Source organism: Notolabrus celidotus, chromosome 15, assembly GCF_009762535.1.
Source record: "Notolabrus celidotus isolate fNotCel1 chromosome 15, fNotCel1.pri, whole genome shotgun sequence".
Taxonomy (NCBI): Eukaryota; Metazoa; Chordata; class Actinopteri; order Labriformes; family Labridae; genus Notolabrus; species Notolabrus celidotus.
This window is the reverse complement of record NC_048286.1, coordinates 32,188,024-32,211,332: the sequence shown is the minus strand read 5'-3', so window position 1 is coordinate 32,211,332 and position 23,309 is coordinate 32,188,024. Positions and strand designations below refer to the sequence as shown.

Genomic DNA, 23,309 nt, shown 5'->3' with positions numbered 1-23,309 from the left:
ATCTGTATTTCATTACCAGTGACATGCCCAATGACAATCAATCTAATCTAATACAGATTTTTTTTTTCTTGTATGAGATGTAAGTATTGTTTCATAGAATACAGTTGTGAGTATAGTAATTATGTTTGAATAGCAGAGCCCAACACAACAAAACCTGCTGATGGAAACTGGTTAGTTTCACCAGGAGATAGGGACCAATAGATAGGGACAAAGGAATTAGACGTTCAGACCACCAACTACGCTGCAAATAAGAGACGGGGGAGATATTCTATAAATCATTTGGATTTTTAAGATTATTTTTTATAATTATTTGAGAGAGAATCTTTTTATTTTATGTGGTTTATTTTTCCATAAAGAATTGAAGGACATTGTCTAATTATAACAAACTGATTTGGAGACATCTAATGTTGAAAACATATAAGAAGCTCTGGACAATCCTTATGCTTTATAACTCCAGCATGTATGGATAGACCTCTGTCCATCCAGGACCATCCAACCATCCAACCTGAGGAAAATTGTCATTGTCAAGAAACCTCTTCTGATGCACAATCTTGGACACATCATCAGTGTTGTTCCCTGGAATCACCGGGTGTTTCAGGTCTTGCAACAGACCCCCTCCTCCAGGCGACCTGACCGAGGCTGATCAGACCCCGGCCTGTGTCCAAGTGGCGTTCTACTGCCCCCACTTCTCTCCCCTCTTTAACCAGAGTTATCTGGATGCTTTTTCTGCTGCCTTCACGTTGTTGTTGATGACTCTTCTCCAGTTGGCTCCTGCAATGCCCAGTGTGCTGTAGGCCTTGCTCAGAGATTGACTGGCAAATCCCTGACTGCCCACTTCCACTGGCATGCACCTGATCTCATTTATAATATTTTGGGGATCCTTAAATTTTTTTAATATAGGCCTATGTATTATTTAAGGGTAATATTTCACATTTTCCAAGTTTTAAACTTGAAACATCAGAAAACTTGGAAGTGGCAAATAGAGCCATAGAAATTGCCTCTGCTCTTTACCGAAATCCTCAATTACTTGAAAAGAGTTTTGTAACCTTAATTGAAAATTAAGTAATTCCCAGATGTCTCAGAAAAAAGCACTTTTTTTACTGGCTTGGAAACCGGCTCTTTTATTTTTATTTATTTATTTAATTCTATTTATTTTTAAGCTTTATATGGAAATTGTCAGTACAGCACATTTCATCCATCGGAACACGGTTTTCTGTTAGAGGTGCATCGAAAATAAACGTACAAATTAAATGTATTTATCATTGAAAATAATGATAAACATACAAATTAAATGTATTTATCATTGCAAATAATGATAAACATACAAATTAAATCTATTTATCATTGAAAATAATGATAAACATGCAAATTAAATGTATTTATCATTGAAAATAATGATAAACAGACAAATTGAATCTATTTATCATTGAAAATAATGAAAGCACCAAGAGCTCTTAAAATACACACTTCCCTAAAATAATACCCTACTGAAATGTAAAATCATTCCATCTCCTTACTCAACTTATTTTATAAATTTCTCATTTGCTTTAAATTAACAACTCAAGCTGTATTGTTTCTGTCCTTAATAATTGTTTATGTATGATGGTCCTTCTGAATGTACCCATTGTTTGTTATGTACATCTAAAATAAAGTAAAAAATAAATAAATAAATAAATAAAATCTATTGGCGCTGTTTTGTGACGTGCTTCCGTCGCATCTTTGTGACGTAAATGTTTCGTTCGTTAGGTCAAGTTTGAAAGTGATTAAATACAACTAACGGAACAAAGCCAATTATCCTCGGGATAAAACAGAACTAGTACGTGTGTCTGTGTGTGGATGAACTATGTTATAATCGTATGTAAAATGTGTTATGATTAATTGTGAATAACTGTAGTAAAGGTAAAAACCTAATCCTTCATTTTGAGTTTGGAAGTGAGCTGCTTTATTTTGAAAGTCTACATTGACTTCCTGTCTTCGAGCGTGGTTTCCGGTGGGATGCTATCTGAAGTTTGAGGACGGAGCACGAAATACAGAATTATAACAACCCTCTTTAGACAGGTTCTCTGATATCTTCGAGGCTAGGCGGGTTGGTGGAGATGGCGGCCGTCCTGCTGCAGGTGCTGGAGCGGACGGAGCTCAACAAACTCCCAAAGAGCGCCCAGAACAAGCTGGAGAAGTTTGTGAGTGAGCTTCAGAATGCTAACGAGGCGCTCAGGACCCAGCACGAGAGGCTCAAAGCTGATAATGGTGAGGAGCTAACATCAAAGTCAAGGATGAACTGAACACAGGCAGATATTACAGAGATATAAAATCAAAATTAACCAGATATGTATGCTTCAACAACATGTCATTGTGTCAACACGTTCAACTGTCAGCTAGTTAGCTAGCTAGACAGTTAAACATGGCGGTACTTTTCAAGAACTGTTACAAGGTGAATCCATGCACTAATAATTAAAGAGTAACTTAATAATCTGTGATGCACAAGCTGAATAAAGACTTAAACCTTTGCTGTTATTACTGGTTAGCCATCATCACCTCAGCTGAACTCACAGTCCTGCATGTGTGTGCGTGGGTGTCATTGAATCTGTATTGGTGTTAAACACACACACCACGCTTCTGTGGAGAAACACTGCAGTATACTTCAGGACACACAGCTTAATCATTATAACATGTACTAATATGTGACACATGAATCCTTAAGTGATTGCACTTTGAAAGCTGTGGAGCTACCACTTACAAGAGCTGTTTGTTAACACGACTTTACCTCTGTGTGTTGAAGATGTATTGTTATTATTATTTTTAACTTTTGAATCCTCTTTGCCCCTCCAGAACAACAATACTTTGACATCGACAAGAGACTGGCAGAGAGCCAGGAGCAGCTCCTTTCTTCCACCAGAGACCTGCAGACAGTCAAGGGGGAAAACAAAACACTCAGTGAGTTTTCACACTCTATCCCTCTCTCCAACACGGTCTCAGCAGATGTAGTCTGGTCCTGCTGGAGGTTTCTGCCTATGAAAGGAAGTTTGTCCTTGCGGCTGTAACTTATGTTAAGACTTTAAGTACAGCTGAGTAGCTAAAATGTCACTGGAATAATTTGGTGTTTTAGATCAGGAAAAAGAGGTCAAATTAGTTTAAATCATAGAGTGAATGTCTCAGTGCTCTGTTTATAAATTCAGTATAGAGAAGAAAACATGTCAACATATTAGGGATGCAAATTTAGAAAATAGTCCCTCTGATTCAACACGTGGCAATGAGCTCTTATCAGCCTACTTGTAGGATTAATAAATGTTAAACTGAACCTTTCAGTTCACAGTCAGGATGGTCAGAATCATCAGACATTAGTTTTATTTGTTTGTGACGATCAAATTAAAGGAACATTTTCATTAAAGATAAAGTTAACCAAGCTGAATGGGACTTATTGGGGAATATTGATGCTGACCGCTGCCCTTCTTCTACTTCTTCTCTTCTCTCACACATGATTTCCATGTCTCCAGTTGTTTGTAAATGAGACCACAGGTTATGGCTGTGCTTAAACACACACAATGGATTAATGATGATATAAATGCTTTGCTGTCAGTGTGAGGACTCTCTTTCTGTTTCTTTCTCTGCAGACGAGGAGATGAGGACCCTGAAGGGAATTGAGGGAGAGACTTCTGAAGATAAACCTCAAGAACAGGTAAACAGACCACATGCACGTCACAATGACGATGGTGAGAGTGTAATGATGTTTGTCTGTTATCTCTGTCTACAAGTGATGTGTCCTACATGCAGTAATACAGTCTATCTATTATTAGCCTGTTGAAGAGGTTGGTCTGCTGTCAGTCATAACTTCAAAAAGGGCTACAGCCTCTTTCTTTTACAAACATTTATTTAGACAGTTATCTCAACTTATTTGAGGACGACTAAAAATGTTGTGTTGGAAGTCATCCTGACAGGAAAACACTGAGTTTTTTCTCTGTATGAACAAACCTCTGAAATATACAAGGAGATGATCAAATAACTTTTTAGGTTGGCTCCAGAATTATTGATCAGATCTGAGTCTCATGTCTACAAACGTTGAATAATTGTACTGATCAAGAAATGATTGTGTGTGTCTCTGTTTGTGTGTTTCTAGCAGACGAAGGCCAAATATGAAATTGAGGCAGAGAAGAGAGAGCTGGCGAGGCTGCTGGAGAAGAGAACTCAGGAGGTGGAAAACCTTAGAGGTGAGATATTAGGTTTAGACACACACACACACACACACACACACACACACACACACACACACACACACACACACACACACACACACACACACACACCTATTTTAACTGCTAGGCCCTTAACATGTGGTTTGGTTATTAAACACTACTTATCAACTCAAGCTCCTCTTCCATCCTGGTAAACGCTTCAAATTTAGCGCTGACTCTTCTATGTATCCAGTGTAAACAGGAAATGATAAATGACTGATGCCGGACAGACTTGGGTTTAGCCAATCGCAAACAAGTACCATGGTCCTACCCTTTCCAGTTTCTTGTAATGCTTTTTTTGTGATCTGTGAAAGGTCTTTGTTTTCTCTGAAATTTGTTTTTGTTCTGTGAAATTTATTAATCATATTTTGCACTTTTTAAATATTTATTACTATTGGCCTTCAGGGCCACCGTAATAATCCCCTCGGACAGCAGATATAGCTAAAGGGCTAGCTAAACATTAGCCTGTGGCTGCAGAATGCCACAGTAGTGATGCTTAGCCAACAGACTTGTTCATATCTGGGTGATTAACAAACAGAAGCTGCTACAGTTGGCCACCAGATTATACCACCTCCATACTGCTTAGTGCTTTCATTTTCATTTGATGAAGTCTGACAAGTCTTAATCCAGAGAAAGAGTCCCTGTTTTTTTTGTTAATGAACAGTTTGTTTGTTTGTTTTTGTTTACAGAGGATGTGAATCGTCTGAATGAGAAGCTGACAGAAACAAGCAAAGTCAAAAGGGAGCTGCAGTTAAAGCTGGATAACATCCGCTCATCTGAGGCCTCTGTGCAGGTAAACACACGAAGCAAATGGCTTTTTCTCCAGTGTTTGCATGTGTAATGACATGTTCTTGGGGAAGTTTCAGGGATTTTAATGACTTCATTTTTGGAGTTTCAACTTTTCACTCTTGAATGGGAAACCTGCATGTTTAAGGCTCTTTAGCAAATGAGTTAGTTAAGCTGGAGCAAAAACAGATCTGAATTTCTGTGGTTATAAAACATCAGTACACCACATTGCTAATGTTTTTTCTTGGTTCTGTGTCCTGATTTTGTACATCTTAGCACCTGGAGAAGCGTATGGGTCAGGAGAAAGAGTTGCTGGAGAAGAAAAACGGTTGGCTGACTGCTGAACTGAAGACCAAAACTGAGGAACTGTTGAGCAGCAACAGAGAGAAAGACAAAACAATACTGGAGCTAAAGAGTAATCTGAAGAACAGCAAAGACCAGGTAACACACTAACAACATGCACATAAGAGTATTTATGAGTTTGAATGGATCGCTTTAGGTTCAGCTGGTCTGGCAGTGGACGTCAGAGGGTGGATCCCAAAACCTGTACCTTTTACACTTTTATCCTCCATCCAGTGTGTGGTTATGATCTGTTTCAGGGCACCCCTTGACTCTTTAAGGTCCATCTTTACACTGTTATTACATTCTGGTGATCTGGAGTTTCAGATCACCGGGGATGTCTGTCAGTGAAAAGACTTCTGCAAAGACTTCTCTCCCTCATCGCTCCTTGATAACCCTCCTCTACCCTTAATGCTTTGTCCTCTGAGCAGTGGTCAGAGCTTTGGGGCGCCACTCAGCATGGCAGGTCTTTTAAACACTTGTGGTTCGGCCGAGGACCGAGGACAGGGACGCTGTAGTGGCTGGTTTTGGGATCCACCCACAGACAACAGCAATTGTTGACCAATCTCAGCCTTTACATTTGATCTTTCTACTCTGTGTTGTCACATTTCACTGAAAGATCTTAGAAGAAGATCCTGAATAAATATCCCGATCACAGCTCTAAAACTTTTGTTTCTGATTTATTTTATTAGGTGACAAGACTTGAAAGTCAGCTGACCTCTCTGAAGGACACAAGTGAAAACCAGAATAAGAGGGCAGCAGACCTCAACAATAAACTGAAACAGGTAAAGAACCCTAATCCAGGGGAAAGAAATGTAGCTCTCACATTCTTGTTGTAGTTTGTTTAAATCAAAATGTGTATATTTATCTTAATATATTCATTTATTTTAAGGCTAAAGATGAGCAGAGTGCCATGGAGGAAAAATACCGCAATGAGCTCAACTCCCACATCAAGTTATCATCCCTCTACAAGGTAAGAGTCAGACACCAGAGGCTCTTTATAAGTCCCATGCATTGCTCCGTCATGTTATTCCCTTAATTTGGTCAGTATGTAATGGCTGTTGTGTTTTTTACTGAAGGAGACAGCAACAGAGATGGAGTCAAAGAACCAAGAGCTGAGCAGAGCCGTGGAGGAGCTCAGCAAGACTGTCAAAAACACAGGGGAAGGTATTACTCCACTAAATATCTATCACTTCTTAAATGTTACTGCAAATAGAAAATAGTTAAATGTCAAAATAATGTTCCTCTGTTTAAAATTGAACCAAGTGTGTGGATTTCATCATCTACAGGAGGGATGTAAGGATACACTCAACCCACCATTCAATTCAGATCCTGATTTTTGGTTCATGATACGATTCACAACGATTTTAAAGAAAACTGGATTGAACTCAAAATTTAAATAACTATTATTTTATTTCAATTCTCAGATATGGACAGCTGTAATATGTATTTGTTCTCTTATATTTCTTTGTAAAAAAAGTAATCCTTGAGTTTCATTTTTAAGGTGTAACTCAAATAAAACCACTGCACACTTTTTTTCAGCATCTTAAAATCACCGTACAAAAATACCTTGTTGGAAAATTTCAGAACAATTCTAGAGAAATGGAAAGTGATTACCAAATGAAAGTATTAAATATTAAAACAAATAAGGTAAATCTCTTTAAATTGAGGATGTAGATTTAAAGTATTCTCCTTAATCGATCTTTGGAAATGTTAACGGTCAATTATCATTTAATCATTAAAAAAACGTTTTCCACGTCAAAAATAATCCCAAATGTGTTTTTCTCCCTAAATCAAATGTTCCTTCAGACACAGTGTATATTACTGACGGTGTTAAACAGCTACAGATCATATTGAGGTGTTCAAAATGTTAAACATGCTGAATATCAACGTGAGGAGCAGGCTTATAAATAATCTCTGTGGACGCATGGTCATAGAGTGAAGACTCAGACTACAACATGTGGATTTACTGCAACAGGACAACTGAACAGAATCAGATTTTGGACTCACAGTGTTCAGTTTTCTCGTTCTTATTGAGAAAAATAAACATTTAAACGCGGTCAGGTGTCAGTCGGGAGCGCAACCGGGTCAGATTCAGTCTGACGGCGATGGAGGAAAAAAGCGCTCGTGGAGACCTGTCACTCAGCTGAGCGTCTCCACCTTCAGTCAGCTGATTCTGAAACATCCTTTAAACTTAAAACACCTCCACTCAGGGAGTGACGAGAGAGCAAGAGACTTCATGATGTTGAACAAGCACACATTTTTTTGAATGGATTTAAATCCACCCTTATTCTTATCCAATTTTTACCATCTTGTGATATATCCTTACATCCTTAATCTACTGTATATAATAACTTTAGAGTGAGTTCATCTGGTGCAATCTCTGTATCAAAGAGACAAGGCCGAAAAACAATACATGGATGGCTGTGATCTTCGAGCCCACGGGTTGAACCGCATTAAAACAGACATGACTCTGTAGTGGAAATCACCGCATGGGCTCAAAGATGGACGGGTTAAAACTTCACCATGCAGAGAAGCTCGTATAAACTGCATGTGTTGCTTGTGTTGCTGCTTCAAATGACACATCCGCACTCAAGTGTGCATTAGAGGGCTCTTGAGTGTTCTGCAATAAGAACTAAACTGTGGTGAATGTTATAATCTTCCTTATAAATTCCTTCAATGACAATATCAAATGATAATGTCGTAAGATTTCGATGCATGTATATATTTCCTACTAAGTGGCCTAAATGATGACCTGTGTGAGTGATGTCTCTTTCTTTGCAGCCAACAAGGTTCTTGAAAAGAAGGTGTCGGAGGGAGAGGAACTCAAATCACGGCTCGAGGCAGAGCTGAGAGAAAAGGTCAAGAAGATGGAGAAGGAACTGGAAAACGCCACGACGAAGGCTTCTGGCAGACACTGCTGTAAGAACCAGCAAAGCCAAATGCAAACACACACATATGTAGATCTCTTTCCTTATCTAGATGTATGTTCAGTCCAGTGAATACATCTAGATAAGAAATGACCCGAATAAGATATAGATATAGAATCCTGGACAAAATCTGGAAGTTTGAGGACACAGAAATCCTTTTTGTACACAGAGTGGGGTTGACCTACTGATGGAAGGCTTGTTTGCTCAACCTGCAGACATGTTCTCTTCGTGAAATGTTAGCAGTGATCTGGATCAAACTGATGGATTATTAAGTGGCTCAAAAGTAGGACAACATATTTTTCAAACATCCACCTTTTCACCCAAATTGTAGGGCTGATATTATTTGTAAAAATGCATGACACAACAAACACTGTACAGAAGTAACTTGAGGAGTGATCCCATACATGTTGACTCAGCTGTTTGTGCATCTAGTGTGTGTAAACATATGACTTGACCACATTTATTAACATGCATATTTGTGTCTCCAGGTGTCCCCTCGCTCACCGAGGAGCAGTTAGACTCCATGTGTCCATCAGCAGCTGCCATCGCTGCCATTGTCAAGCCTGGCATGAAGTTCTTTGATGTAAGTTTAAAGACGTAAACCAGGACTGGGAGACAGGGGTTGATTTGAAATCAGACATTTTTTAATCATAAATTTAAATCAGAATAAAGGTTTCTTATTGTAGCTCTATGAAACTTTGTCTCAGTGATGCCCTGGCTTTGATGATGATAAGGAAACCCACACTATAGTACAATAAATACAGAATCTGTCTCACTGCAGCTACTTGTTTACCCAATGCACACTGTGATGATGTTTGTTCTTTCTCCTCTGTCCTCCTCTGTTCAGCTGTATAATGCGTATGCAGAGTGTCAGACGCAGCTTCAGCTAGAGAAACAGGAGGCCAGGAGAGTGAGCAGAGTCCTGGATGAGATCGTCCAGGAGGTCGAAACCAAGGCTCCTGTTCTCAGGCGTCAGCGCGAGGAATACGAGAGCATGCAGAGATCCATGGCCTCCCTGTGTAACAAACTGGAGCAGGCTCGGACTGTCAGTGAACATCCTGCTGTATTATCACTTATATTTATGTGTGTTTTCTTATGTAATAACATATTATGCTGTTTTTTTTTATCATTGAATCTGTAGGAGATCTATAGCTTGCAGAAAGACAAAGAGGAGGCCAAGCAGTGCTTTGACGCCACGGAGAGAGACAGAGTGAAGGCGGAGAGACAGCTGGAGGACACCTCTACACAGGTAATCCAGTCTTTATTTATATAGCGCCAAATCACAACAACTATTACCCTTAGACTCTTTCCAAACAGAGCAGGTCTAGAGGTACTCTATGTTCTATTTTTAACAAAAACCCAACATCAAGACCGGATCAGATCCAGTCCCATCTTACAGACAGGACTCAGTCTGATCTCATCTTAATCCACCATGAGCAGAGCACTTTGCAGCATTTAGCAAGTTACAGTGGCAAGGACAAACTTCCTTTAACAGGCAGAAACCTCCAGCAGGACCAGACTCATGTTAGACACACATCTGCTGAGACCTACCGTGTTGGAGAGAGGGATAGAGGGAGATGAAGAAAGAGAGAGATGATAGTGGTATCTTAAGACACTTGAGAACAGGAGGTTTTTAAAACCCCTTCATTAATGTGTCTCTTCTCCAGGTGTGTGCTCTGCTGGTGGAGCTGGAGGAAGCCAGAGGGAATAAGGTGACCAAGGACGACGGCAGCTCAGCCAACATCACCAGCACGTCCGAGGTCTTCGGTTCATGCCAGCTGTCCTTCCGCAGTGTGAGTGAGCTGCAGAGGCAGAACCAACAACTCCTGAGGAGGCTGAGGGACCTGGAGGAGGAGAAGAACAGGCAGCAGAGCCAAATATCACCAGAGCGGTAACACTACTTTTTTATGTTTAAGGTCTTCTGCTAGTTTAAGAGGTCGCTGTGCCAAGTGTGGTTAGGGACATTAGTGGTGTTCTATTTTCCATCTTTGAATTTGGTGAATCTGATTATTTGCTATTTGAAATGGTTAATGAAACTCAGATCCATCTTGTCGGTTCTTTTCAGAGTGTCAGATCTGGAGGCGAGTGTCACGAAGTTTCAGAAGGACCTGGAGCTCCTGAAAGAGCAGAGGAACCAGCAGAAACAACTGGCCGACTCCAACGCCCGACAGAGAGACATGTACAAAGCCCTGCTGACACACAGCACGGGCTTCAGCCTGCCTCCTCAAGGTGACGCAACAACTCTGATGTCTTTGTGCTTTTCTTGTACTTTTGCTTCAACAGTTTGAGAACAGAGTCTGCTCCATATTTTGACTTCTGAAAACTGAAACACATCTGCAGTTTATGTTTGTTCTAGCTTTACATGTTTCAAACACACAAGTCCCTCTGAAATTACAACGTCCTTCTCTTCATTCAAACAAACCTTGAATACAAACAGGAAGACTATTATTTCCAGCATGAAAAAGGATTTCTAATGTTTTGAAAGACTCATCTGATGAATAATGGATTAGTAGATTCCTCATAATGAGCTTCATTTATTATTCTAATGTCTTGTTTTTGGAGTTTGATGACAGAATCTGGGTTTGTCTTATAAAGATTTCCCCAGACCTCAACACATGATGTCATATTGTCTTGCTCCATGTATTTCATGTCCATGGACACTTTCTCAAAGACTGTCATATCATGTCTTTGTTTGTTTGTTTGTGTTTTGGTTTCTCCTCTACCTTCTCATTTTGATCTTAGTCACTCTATTTTATCTTTGTTTAATCTTGATCTTTTTAGGGAGCCTTTTTAACATCCAGCAAGGGACTACAGATGTAAACTAGCCTTTTGGCTAACTCTGGCATATTTACAGAAGTGTTAATTAATATGCATGGTCCCATATGTAGACATTTTTTATTAAACAGATGTCTTATTCTACATAAAACTGCAAAGGGACAGGATACGGCAGATTGGCTGAGTATGGCTTGTATGTTACATATGTACCTGAGAACAACAGAAGCATAAACACTCACAAACAAACTCAAGAAGTTTCTGAAAACACAGGAAGAGATAAGTGAACTGTTGGCTAGGAAGCTAAAGCACAGAGATAGCAAGGGACCGTACAGAGGGGTCGCACACAGAACACCAGTCCCAGGAAGCTAATGAGACTTGGACACAAACAAAATAGTCTGTCACTGGCAAATGGTGACAGATGATGGTAAGTGATGGTGATTGGAATGATCAAAAGTGTTGCATTCTCAGACTGAGCTCATGGTTTTGTGTCTGCAGGCTCAGAGTCTTCCACCCCGCCTCCCAGTGCCAGGCCGTCTGTCCCAGCCACCCGCTCCACTCCTCAGAGAGCCGTCGCTGCAGAGTCAGCACAGACCGCTCAGGCTAAGGCTGCGTTGAAACAGGTAAGTGGAAGCATATGCACGCTCTTAAATCTCCATTTTCCATGTTCCTTTTACAATTTCTAACTCTGTGTGTCTCTGTGCATTTCCAGCTGAATGATGCGTTCATGCTGTATAAAAAAGAGAAGACAGAGAATGACAGGATGCTGAATGAAACAAATGACCGGCTGCAGAAGAAGCTGACAGAACTTCTGACGAGTCACGCCAAGATGACCTCTCAGCTGGAGTTCAGCAACAAGAGGTCAGTTGGACCGGTGCTCGTGCTCATCCTTTCTCCTACTTCAGGCTTTGGAGAGCTGTCTTTTTGAGTCTGTGTTTTCGCTCTCAGGTATGAGATCCTCCAGGATACCGTCTCATCATACCGCAGAGAGATCGCTGCCCTGCAGGAGAGGGGTCAGAAAATGGCTGCAACGGCCCAACAACACGAGCACATTATCCACACCATGACCCAGGACCTGCGACAGGCCAATGAAAAACTCGCTCTGGAAGAGGTGAGGAGGAAAAGACGATCATTCTTTCCACACATACTTTCACTCATTGGCCCTCATTTATCAAATGTTTTTACTGCCCTATGATCTATATATTTATTGGTCAAATGATTTGAAACTGCTCACTGCTTTTTATTTCAAGGTGCGTGTGGAGAACTTGACCAAAGAGAGAGACATAATAAGACAAGCAGAGAGTCGACTGAGTCGGGAAAAGGAGGCCATGCTGGCCGAGCAGCGAAACCAGAACCTTCTGCTCACCAACCTGAAGACCATACAGGTACCATGTGGTGCTGTCTGTTCTCTTATTCAGTGATATGTCGCACAGAGAGTCCTGCTATAATGCAATAACATCTTTAGAAATGTTACCAGCAGAAAGTCTCATGTCTGTAATGTTTCCAGTTTATAACCTACACGGTACCAAACATGTGGATGAAGCTTCACATCATCTTTTCCCTTCTCTCTCACATTGATGCAGTTGACTATGGAGCGTACAGAAACAGACACTCAGCAGAGACTCAACAAAAAGATAGAAAATCTGGAAGCAGAAGTGGCTTCACTGAAGATCAGGCTGGACCAGGAAGTTGCACAAAGACACACTCTGGGCCGCACCATGGATGTATGTTGAGTATACTGTTCATTGTGACTTATGCATCTACCCCTTAGTGTTGCCTGACAAAGCCTGGATGCTTGTCTTGTAACTCCTCTCGTCCCACTTCCTCCTCCTCCTCCTCCAGGCTCAGTTATTAGAAGCAAAGAAACAGCTGGAGAACCAGATCACATTACAGCAGAAGACCCGGGAGCTGCTACAGTCCTCTGAACAGCAGGTTGCTGCACTGAAAGCTCAGCTGTCTTCTACTTCATCCACTGAGGGTGTTACCTCCTCCAGCAACACAGCTACCCCAGCTGTCAGAGGTCCAGGCCTCAGAGCACCACAGAGAGGTAAATCATGAGTACCAAAGGAACTTCAAGGTGTGTCCATCATCAATGAAGTCCTGAAAAATCAGTCAGACCTCTTTAATCCTGAGACATACACACCTTTAGAGCTAATCGATGATTGAAGTGCATTTTGAGGGTGTAATGCTGACACAAGAGCTTTTTGAACTGCTTTCTTCACCCCTCTATTTTCTCCAGTGCCTCCAGTGCTCTCCAATCAGCCTAGCCGATCAGAGCAGGAGCTCGTAGAAGTGAGGGGTCTCCTGCGTACCGCTGAGGAGCAGAACGGTGAACTAGCAGAGCAATTGAAGAATGCTAATAATACTGTAGAGCAGTACAGGGCGGTGGTACTGACTCTGGAGGACAGCTTGAAGAAAGAGAAGGAGGTAAACGGCTTACTTGTTTTCTATTTGTAATATTACAAGAAGTGAGTAAACTTTAAAGATCAGAGTATGCTTCTTCCTCTCTTACACACCATACACAGTAATTCTTCCTCTTTGTTTAGTCTCGCACGCCTTTGGAGACCCGTCTGAAGGAGTCGGACGAGATGCAGAAGCAGCTGGAGAAGAGGATCGTGGAAGCAGAGAAAACAAGGCAGAAGGAGCAAGCCGAGGGGAGAAGGGCCGTTGATGTTGTTGAAAAGCAGGTAAGTCTGTCGCTCACATTTACTCTGTTTTTGCAGATAGAAAGAAATACAATCAGATTTAACATTATTAACGTACCTAAATCACTTCAAGCAGCGATCACTACAGTGTTTAAAACCTCTGTGTCTGCTGTTGTTTCTCTCCCTTCTTCCTGTTTAGGTGTTAGAGGTGCAGCGCACTCTGAAGGCCAGCCAGGCAGAGCAGCAGGAGGCGCTGGAGAGAGCTGCTGCTGCTGTTACACTGGAGCAGAAGGCCATACAGGACAGCCTGCTGCAGGTTCATTAACACACACTTACACTCTTACATTCATTTATCCCCAGTTGGCACATGTATCTTGACTAACATTTGGAAGCTGCATTAACCTTTGTCATCAACTATTCACCTCTCTCTCTTCATCCTAGACAAAGCTAGCTGGAGAGGCACAGGCCAAGTACGAGCGGGAGCTCATGCTTCATGCTGCTGATGTGGAGGCCTTACAAGAGCTGAAGAAAAGTTTCCAACTAGGAATGGCACAGAAGAAGGAGTTGGAGGATAAACTGAACAAGACCTCCAGCCTCCTGCAGGAGAAAAGTGCTGCCTTGAACTCAGTGGAGAAACAACTGAAGGTAGGAGGAGCAAAGAGGAAGAGAGCATGTAGTGTTTCTTAACTTTCAGTTAGGCAATCATGCCCCAAGCACCCAAAGACTAGTTTCTTTCACGAGTGAGAGTGCTCCATGCTGTGCACGAGCTCGGACCTGGCACGGTTGGAAGAGGTGGGCTTTGGCACAGTTGCTCATAGTGGTGCAACGGATCATCGTTGATCCGTAATCCGTACGGATGCCTCTCCAAGGATCGGCACGGATGTGCTCCGTGGATCGGTTGATGAAAAAAGTTGCGCGTGTTCACGTGATGACCGCATGTTCAATCCACACTCACTCGTCAAGCGCAGCAGTAGTCATGGCAAGTGAAGGAGCAGAGGAACTTGAAAACCCTCCTGCAACTTTTAAGTCCCATGTATGGGAGCATTTTGGTTTCCCTGTGTAATACAGTGAATGCTGAATGTGATTGAGCCACGTTATGAAATTCCGTCGCGCACCCACTAGACCAGAGGCCGTCAATACGCGGACCGCATCCGGCCGCCTGTTCATGGCCCCCGAACTGTTATTCCTTCACTCTGTGTTCTGGTCGTGTTTACGATACGCAGACAGGCTGTTACTGGGTCAGTTAGAGTCCACTGCTGCGAGTGCAATTTTTAAATTTCACTTTCATTTATGGAGTAGTTTGCATATTTGCACTTTGCCAGCTGTAGGACCCTAGAATGCACGAAAACGGTGTGTTCAGTTTGCATCTCAAAGAAGAGTGGACGGTGAAAATCAGCAAATGAAAGAAGAATGGAGTGAAACTTCTGAAGTTCCTCTGCTCCTTCACTTGCCGTGCCATGAAATGCAGTGAATGAGGCAGGACTGGGCCCAGAGTAAATTTTGAGTTGATGGTTGTTTTTATTTAATGGGCAAAAGTGTTTTACAAAATAAATGGAGGACAAAGTTATATTTGTCTTTTTATTTTTTATTTTTTTTGCTGATCCGAAAAATGATCCGATCCGTGACTCAAAACCGTGATCCGATCCGAACCGTGAGTTTTTTGATCCGTTACACCCCTAGTTGCTCATGCACAAGCTCAAGCACTGGTAGGCAATGTGGATATGGTGTATAATGATGCAGCAGCTCCTTTTGAAATTAATGTGAAGAATAAATGGAGTTTTTAGTCGGTTGTGAAACAGACTAAAATTGATACTGATGCGTCCATATGATCTTCAAAAGTAAATCAGACAATCAAGAAATGTTCTTTTTCTGTAGAGTTACAGCTAATCTAATCTAAAACTAATCTAATCTCTACTACCTGTTTGACAGAGGATTGAACAGCTCACAGACAGAAAAGGTTTTTGTTGGCAGCCATGTTTTTTCTTTTCTGAGGAACTTTGGGACTACTTTGTCCGAATGTTACCTCCAGCTGCATCTCCCTCTCTTACAGAAGAGGATTAGGGCCACCAGAGAAACAAAAAAAAGAATTTTTAAGGAAAAACTTGAATTTTTCGAGTTTATAAAGTCGTTCATTTTCGAGATCTGCCCGCTGAGGTGTTGTAACATCACGTGAACAACGTAAACATGTAATCTGCCTGCTGAGGGGAATTTCTTGTTGGATAACTGCAATCAGCTCCTCCTGATCAGTGTGCTGCTTTCTTCTGAACAGCCCCAATACACAGCAATGTCTTTTCAAAGTCTGGATGCTTCTAATAATGTGATGATTCTTGGCTGAAATCAGTAGTATCTTATCTTATTGCTGAGTCCAAGTAGGAAGTACAATTTGATAAGGCTGAAAAGTGGGTCCATGAGGCAGTGAAATGGACAAAGGGCAGCTTGTTAACAATCTAAGTTTTCTCGTAAATGTATGACTTTATTAACTGGAAAATTTTGAGTTTGATTTCTCGAAGATTTGCGACTTTATAAACTTGCAAATCTCTTTCTTTCTCAAAAATTCAGATTTATTTATTTCTCTGGTGGCCTTAATCCTCTTCCTTACTCTCTTCTGTGAACGAGCTTTAAAGAACTATAATGCTGCAATGCATTAGTAATGTTTCTAAAGTCTGATTGACAGGACTTGTTTCATTACTATTATTTAAGGTGACATATCATGCAAAATGGACTTTTTAATGGTTCTCTACCTGAAATATGTGTCCCTGTCTACAAACCCCCCCAAGAATGAAAAGAATCCATTCTGCCCCTGTTCTGATTTCTCCACCTTTCTGTAAATGTGTGTGAAACGAGCCGGTTCAGACTTCCGTGTTTTTGTTACGTAACAACAATATCCGGTCTGTCACGGAGTCAGAGCTCGGAGCTTGTTCAGCCCATAGCCCATAAAATAATACTGAATCCCTCCTCCGTTTTTCATTACCTGCACACACGTGTGCTAACAAGGAGCTTAGGAGGGAGGCATGCTAGTTGTAGGCTGTCTTAATAAACACAAAGGTCGGTTTTACTCCCCACGTCTGCAGATTTGAAGATCTAGTGGATGATTTTTATTTATCATGGAAAAGTGCTAGCGCTAGTTAGCATAGCTACATAGCTACATGTTCGTAGCTGTAGCTGTGTACCAAGACACACGTCGACATACTGACAAATAAAACAACAAGAAACACTAAATCTGTGACCAATCCTTCAGAAAAGGTCCTGCTGCCTTTCTGTCAGAGGTCGGTTTTACTCCCCACGTCTGCAGATTTGAAGATCTAGTGGATGATTTGTATTTGTCATGGATAAGTGCTAGCGCTAATTAGCATAGCCACATAGCTACATGTTCATAGCTGTAGCTGTAGCTCTGTACCAAGACACATGTCGACATACTGACAAATAAAACAACAAGAAACACTAAATCTGTGACCAATCCTTCAGAAAGGTCCCGCTGCAGGCGCCTCTCCGTCAGGATCAGATTCTGGATCAGATTCAGAGGGTTGAAGTAACGTGATCTCTGAGCAGCCGTGTATATTCAGCCAACATGTAAACATTAGATCAACGTGCTGCACAGCCGAGGCACATCCACTTCCTGAGGGGGCGTGGTCAGAGAGAAAACAGAGTGTTCTGAGGAGGACTGAAGAAGAGGGTTTTTCAGGCAGACCAAAATCTGATTTCAAAGTGTTTTTTTGAGCATAAACTTTAAAGACATGTTTTGGGGACCTCTTAGACCAATATATATTGATGAAAAAAGCGTGATATGTCACCTTTAATATCTCAATATTTTGTAGCTGAATGGCAAAGTGACGTCAACGAACACTTATCTTTAAAATTGTCATTAACCAAATGAGCTCTTCTAAACTACAGCTACTGCAGGCTGAGGGGACCGATATTCAAACCACTACTGAACTAATTTTCCTGTCAAAGCTTACAAAGTTTCTAAAACTCTGTATTTCAGGAAGACCTTGTCATTAAAAATCGTCGTTGTGAGGAGCTGGGGCAACAAAACACCCTCCTGCACAAACAGATGGATGAGTTATCCTCCAGGAGTCGTCAGATGCAACAACAGCAGCAGCAACCGCAGCTCGACGTGTCCTTCAACGAGGAAGGGAAGACCACTGAACAGATTCTAGAAATACTCAGGTAAAGTGAAGCCTTTTGCTCATCCCATCTTCTGCCTTTGATATCTCAGTGTGAACTCACTGGGATGAGATATAAAGTGTGTTTGTACATCCGTGTGTTAAAGGTTTGTACGGCGCGAGAAAGAGATCGCTATGGTTCGATGTGAGGCGATAGAAGGAGAGGCTCTTCGTCACAAAGAGCGAGTGAAACACCAAGACAGAGAAGTGAAGGACCTGCAGGACGCTCTGAATGCTGAGAGGGAGAAAAGACAGGTATGTAACAAAGTGCCTGACTGAAGCAGCTGAGAGTGAATCGTAAAATACAGTAGCCACCACCACCTATAAGTTCTGTTGATTGTAATTGGTTTCTGGTTCCCTGAATCAGGCTACAGCGAAGACTCTGGCCCAGCAAGAGGAACAGCTGAAGAAGATGCAGACCATAAGTTCTCTCCAAGAAACCAACAGGATGCTGAAGATGGACAGAGATAAACTGGAACAAGAGCTGCGGCAAGCTCAGGCTAAGGTAAAGTCAAGTGTTTTATATTCTTAGTTATTAAATGTTTGTTCCGTATTTGTAGGGTTTGAAATGTGCAAAACAAACTTTAACATCTGTGAGTCTGCAGCACTTGAGGAAGATCATGCCTCTTTTGATGGAATTGCACTTTGGAACTTGCAAAAGAGAGAGCGCTCTGGTGAAGTGATGAACCGTTATTCCATCTGATAGGACTTGTCCAGCATCTCCCCTGGCCACTGAAACTAACACGCCCAGTCTGGGTGGTCTGGTTTGTAGTGAACTGTAGTCTGTACTCCTGAGAAACATCTCATCGATGTCAAGGAAGTCAGTGTTGCCGTCTCCCTCTGCATCCTCCTCTCCCCGCTCCACTTTGAGGAGCTCCTCAAACAGTGAGGAGCTAACCATGCTACCCTAGATGAGTGAAGGGGACCCAGATAGTTTTAGTAACGGGGAGAAGGTGAGAGATTGGCTGTGTTAATATGATGGGTGTGGCCTGAGTACAGCTCATGCAGACATGGTGTCATTGGAGCTTCCACAGTGGCGGCCCCCTCAGTGAAATACCAAAATACAACATAAGTAATGACTTAGTTTGACTTGAGCAAACCTTTGGCATTAGATTGCTAATCTCCTTCATGCATGTCTTTACCACACTGCAGCTGCTCCATAACTCCTCCGAAACTCACAACATGTCTGTCTCTGTGTTTCTCCATCAGGTTGCAAAGCTTCAGTCCGACATCAGTCCACTTCAGCACTCGATGTCTCAGCTGTCAGAAAAGTTCGGCTCTCTGAGCGCCGACAAGAGGTTACTGGAGGAAGACCTCAAACGCTGGAAAGCTAAAGCACAGGTATCATCACTATTTCTGTATACATTTAGAAACATGCCCGCAATAACCAGGCTCAAACTCATAAACTAAAACAAATCAAATATATGTATTTTATTTCTAAAATCTCAGCTCGTTCATCTTTTCCACAGTTGTATTGTAAAATGTGTTACAGTTATGATCTGTGTCTCATTTTCACTCCACTTCCCCCTGCAGCAACTTGTCAGTCAACAGAAAGATGTGGATGATGAGGAGAGACAGAAGTTTTCCACCGAGAGAGACGCTCAGCAGAGACGAATCACACAGCTCGCTGAAGAGACAGCCAAGCTTAAGACTGAACTGACGAGGTACAGCACTCATGAAGACACACTCACCCCTGGCTTAAAGCAACTCAAATCATGCAATGACTCTGACGTGCCCCAGGTTTTATAAAAACACAGTTACTCCAACTTGTGCAGACTTACTGTCAACGATCCTTTAATCAGAGCCTGACTGAAAAGCTTAAATTTATCAGTAAAGTTATTTTACTTGGTTGCTGATTGATCAATCCAAAATAACCCTGCTGAGATGAATGTTGTGTTTTTGCTCCAGGTCCAGTGTAAACAGTAACTCCGCTCAGGCCCAGCTGCAAGCCCTGAGAGACTCTGTTGCCCGTCTGACGTCAGAGCGAGACACTGTGAAAAAAGAGCTGGACACCAAAAACAGCGACATTTTGGAGAAGAACAGAACGATCACCCAGGTCAAGAAGATCGGTCGACGCTACAAGACCCAGTATGATGAGCTCAAAGTCCAGCATGACAAGGTGGTTCTATGGTTTTGGCACCAGTCTAGATTTAAGGCTGCAGTATTATTTGGTCAGTTTGATTTGGAAAAAAGCAGAAATGGTTGACTGTCTGGTTCTTTTGTTTCTCAGCTGGTTGAAGAGACAACAGCGAAAGCTGGAACTGAAGCAGACAGTAGCCAGGTCGTGCAGCAGGAGCTTAGTAAAACCCAGGAGGACTTCAACAAGGCCAAAGAGGAGCTCAACAAAGCGAGGGAGGAGCTCCGCAGTAAAGACGAGGAGGTGAGCAGGACACACAAATGTTGCTTTACCTCCACAAAGCTATTAAAGACTCCTGTCATGTTGCATTCACTACTTGCTCTATGCAGTGGTTTCTACTACAGAGTCAGGTCTTCTTTAATGCAGGGCCACCCGAGGGCCTACTCTGACATGCCTTCATAGAGATGTCAAAAACAGTCATATCCTCTTTTTCTAAAGGAGGCTCAGATCCTTAGAAATCTGCAGAAAGATGCTGCAGATGTTTTATCAGTCTGCGGTGACAAGTGTGTTATTCTATGCTGCAGTCTGCTGGGGAAGCAGTATAAAACCCTAAAACACAAGGATGTGAGGCGACAGGCGACAAACTAGTGAAAAGAGCTGGCACTGTGATTGGAACCAGGTTGGACTCACTGGAGGCTGTGGTGGAGAGATGCACACAGAAGAAGCTAGAGGTCATTCTAAATTACACAGATCATCCACTTCACAACTTCTTTGTGGAGCAGAGAAACGGCAGCAGTGGACGGCTCATCTCTCTGCGCTGCAGGACTGAGAGATACAGAAAATCATTCATCCCTGCAGCCATTAGGCTTCAGAACTCTCTAGCCAATGGGAGATGAGCTGACAGACACCTGAATTACTTGTTTTATGTGATTCTTATTATTGTATCTGCCAGACACCTGAATTTCCCCCTTCAGGATTAATAAAGTACATTCTATTATCTCAATGAAATATAAACCTTTATGAGATTTGATGTTCATGCTGCACACTGTGCAATGAACTTGTTGTTGTCACACAGTCCAAAGTGGTCTTAAGCTCTAAGACAAGTCACTCAGGGTTTTGTAATATAAGAATATTGTAATGAAAAGCTTGATTTCTTTTTTTCTCAAACAGGTCCAGAAGTCCCAAAAGGAGCTGGAGCAGGCCAAAAAGGAAAACCAGGTCTCCAAGGAAAAGCTCCTGGAAGCACAAAACCAATTATCCCAGAACCAGAACCAACTGACAGAGGTATTGTAGCATAGTTTCATCATACTAGAATTAAAGAATATTGGGTTGTTAGGAAGACTTCAGCTCATAATTCAGTTTTACTGTCTTTTTTTGACCCTACCAGCTCTCTCTCTCTTAAACGTATCTCTATGTTGATCAGCTGCTGCTGCTCGCTCTCTCGCTGTCTTCTTCTGGTTGAAAATATGAGAGTGTATCGGTTTATTTTTTCAGAGGCTTTGGTGCTTTTCACTTTTATTTTAAGCATTTGGATGTTTTACATTTTTTTTATTTTTTTTATTTAACCTTTATTTTACCAGGAATAGTTCCATTGAGATACAAAGTCTCTTTTACAAGGGAGTCCTGGCCAAGACAGCAGCATAAAAAGTTTCACAAATAGAACAGGACAAAACATATACTGACAAGTATTACATTGATTTATAAGTTAGCAGTGTTAAGCTCTAAAACATGAGCACAAGCTGATCAGATCATCCTTAATCCTAGTTTTAAAATCCTCCAATCGAATTAAACAATCCAGTTTTAGGTGACCTTAAAGCTCAAACCAAGAAGAGGGAGCAAAGACATTAAAAGCACTTTTACCAAAGACAGAGCGAGTCCGAGGAATGACAAAAAGAATTTGTCCATGGGACCGAAGATTACAGCCACTGATGACTTTAGGAGTCAATAAAGAGCATAAATAAGACAGCAGCTCCTGGAGTACGGCCTTATAAAGAAAGATATACCAATGCTTCATTCTTCTGTTGTGTAAGGAAGACAAGCCTACCTAAAATGATCAAAGTATTGAGAATATTGACAGCCTGTGTTTAAGTTCACTATGCATTCACTGAGTCTGTATTATTTGCATCGATGTTTGTAGCAAGGGTCCAATGTTGTCTAAGTCCACTTTAATTACATTGAATTGGAATGAATGGCTCTCTTTTCACATCTTTGCTCTAAAAGGCCCAGACCCAGCTGACCCAGACCAAAGCTCAGCTGCAGCAGAATCAGAACCAGCTGACCCAGAGTCAGAAGGAGCTTCAGCAAACCAAGACCAGCACTCAGCAGGTAGGAAGTACTGCCAAAACCACTGAGACAAAATATGTTCTTGCTTCCTAACATACCTCATCCATTGACTTCTGTCCTTGTAACAAGATAATCAGTGTTATTGCTATACTAGAATCCAGACCCAGAGTACCAATTATGAAAATAAAGATTTCCCCAGAACTCGCCATAAACTGAAAACTGAAGCAGCTTAGGAACCTAAACACTTCTCTCCAAATTTAAAGGCACAGAACCAGTTAAAATCCGCCCAGTCCCAGGTTCAAGCCCGCCAGAACCAGATTCAACAGATCCAAAGGGAGCTCCAGCAGGCTAAGGAAGCTCTTCAGACAAACCTAACTAATCAGAAGGAGCTGCAGCAGAACCAACAGAGCAGTCAACAGGTCCACAGCCAGGAAGTCACCAACCTACAGACGACTCTTCGTCAAGCTGAGAGCAAAGTGAGAGGCCTTCTTTTTCTGTGTATTAACTTTAAATGTGTTACTGCATTCAGACACCTTATACAGTCTTAATACAGAACAGACCTGCATTATAGCTGCTATAGTTTTAGTTTGATATGATGACCCAGCAGCTGCTCAGGATAAAAACCTCTGTGTGAAAAACCTGATTTGATAAGTTCCTTTGCTCTCGTCCTCACAGGTGACTGAGCTTCAGGGAACACTGGACGGCCTGCAGAAGGTTTGGAAAAACTTAAGACTGACTGCTTTTCACTAGGTTTAACAATGTCCTCATACCTGCTGTGTAATGGCACCTTATGGTGATATATTTGATACTTCAGCACTAATGTTTTATTGTAATTAGGGATGCAACGAAATGAAAATTCTTGTCCAAAACCGAAAATGAGGAAACCAAGGCCGAAAACTGAAACACCGAAATACATAATTATGCCATTTATTAGTGGGGGAGTAGGCCATGCATTTTCTGTTTGTGTTGCACAGGCATGTTCTACGCCACTTATTAGCAGACACTTGAAGCTAGTTTGTATAGCAGTTTGAACACACTGGGTTAAAAGAGCTCAAAGTTATAGACAGAAATGTCAAAAATGTTAC

General features: G+C 41.7%; 1 protein-coding gene across 1 annotated transcript; it reads left to right on the top strand.

Annotated features, from left to right (window-relative positions):
- Positions 1 to 1,721: 1,721 nt before the first annotated feature.
- On the top strand, positions 1,722 to 22,974 carry LOC117826693 (nucleoprotein TPR-like). The gene is made up of 36 exons (XM_034702948.1): positions 1,722 to 2,247; positions 2,830 to 2,934; positions 3,612 to 3,676; positions 4,115 to 4,205; positions 4,919 to 5,022; positions 5,292 to 5,456; positions 6,047 to 6,139; positions 6,247 to 6,327; positions 6,434 to 6,521; positions 8,139 to 8,276; positions 8,773 to 8,867; positions 9,132 to 9,329; positions 9,426 to 9,533; positions 9,952 to 10,175; positions 10,350 to 10,513; positions 11,555 to 11,679; positions 11,769 to 11,917; positions 12,005 to 12,167; positions 12,307 to 12,441; positions 12,640 to 12,780; positions 12,899 to 13,103; positions 13,296 to 13,483; positions 13,603 to 13,743; positions 13,901 to 14,017; positions 14,143 to 14,346; positions 17,684 to 17,868; positions 17,972 to 18,119; positions 18,232 to 18,369; positions 19,074 to 19,205; positions 19,398 to 19,528; positions 19,773 to 19,983; positions 20,095 to 20,244; positions 21,112 to 21,225; positions 22,162 to 22,266; positions 22,488 to 22,700; positions 22,900 to 22,974. Exons 1-36 carry the CDS (start codon positions 2,097 to 2,099, stop codon positions 22,972 to 22,974), a joined length of 5,040 nt encoding a protein of 1,679 aa, XP_034558839.1. The 5' UTR covers positions 1,722 to 2,096.
- The last annotated feature ends 335 nt before the right edge of the window (positions 22,975 to 23,309 follow it).

What these genes read in the sequence shown, in the direction of transcription:
- LOC117826693 (XM_034702948.1), top strand. Translation starts at nt 2,097, where the DNA reads ATGGCGGCCGTCCTGCTGCAGGTGCTGGAGCGGACGGAGCTCAACAAA. An exon ending in CCTCAGAGCACCACAGAGAG is followed by an intron (nt 13,104 to 13,295) that starts GTAAATCATGAG and finishes TATTTTCTCCAG; the next exon opens with TGCCTCCAGTGCTCTCCAAT. An exon ending in TCAAAGTCCAGCATGACAAG is followed by an intron (nt 19,984 to 20,094) that starts GTGGTTCTATGG and finishes TTTGTTTCTCAG; the next exon opens with CTGGTTGAAGAGACAACAGC.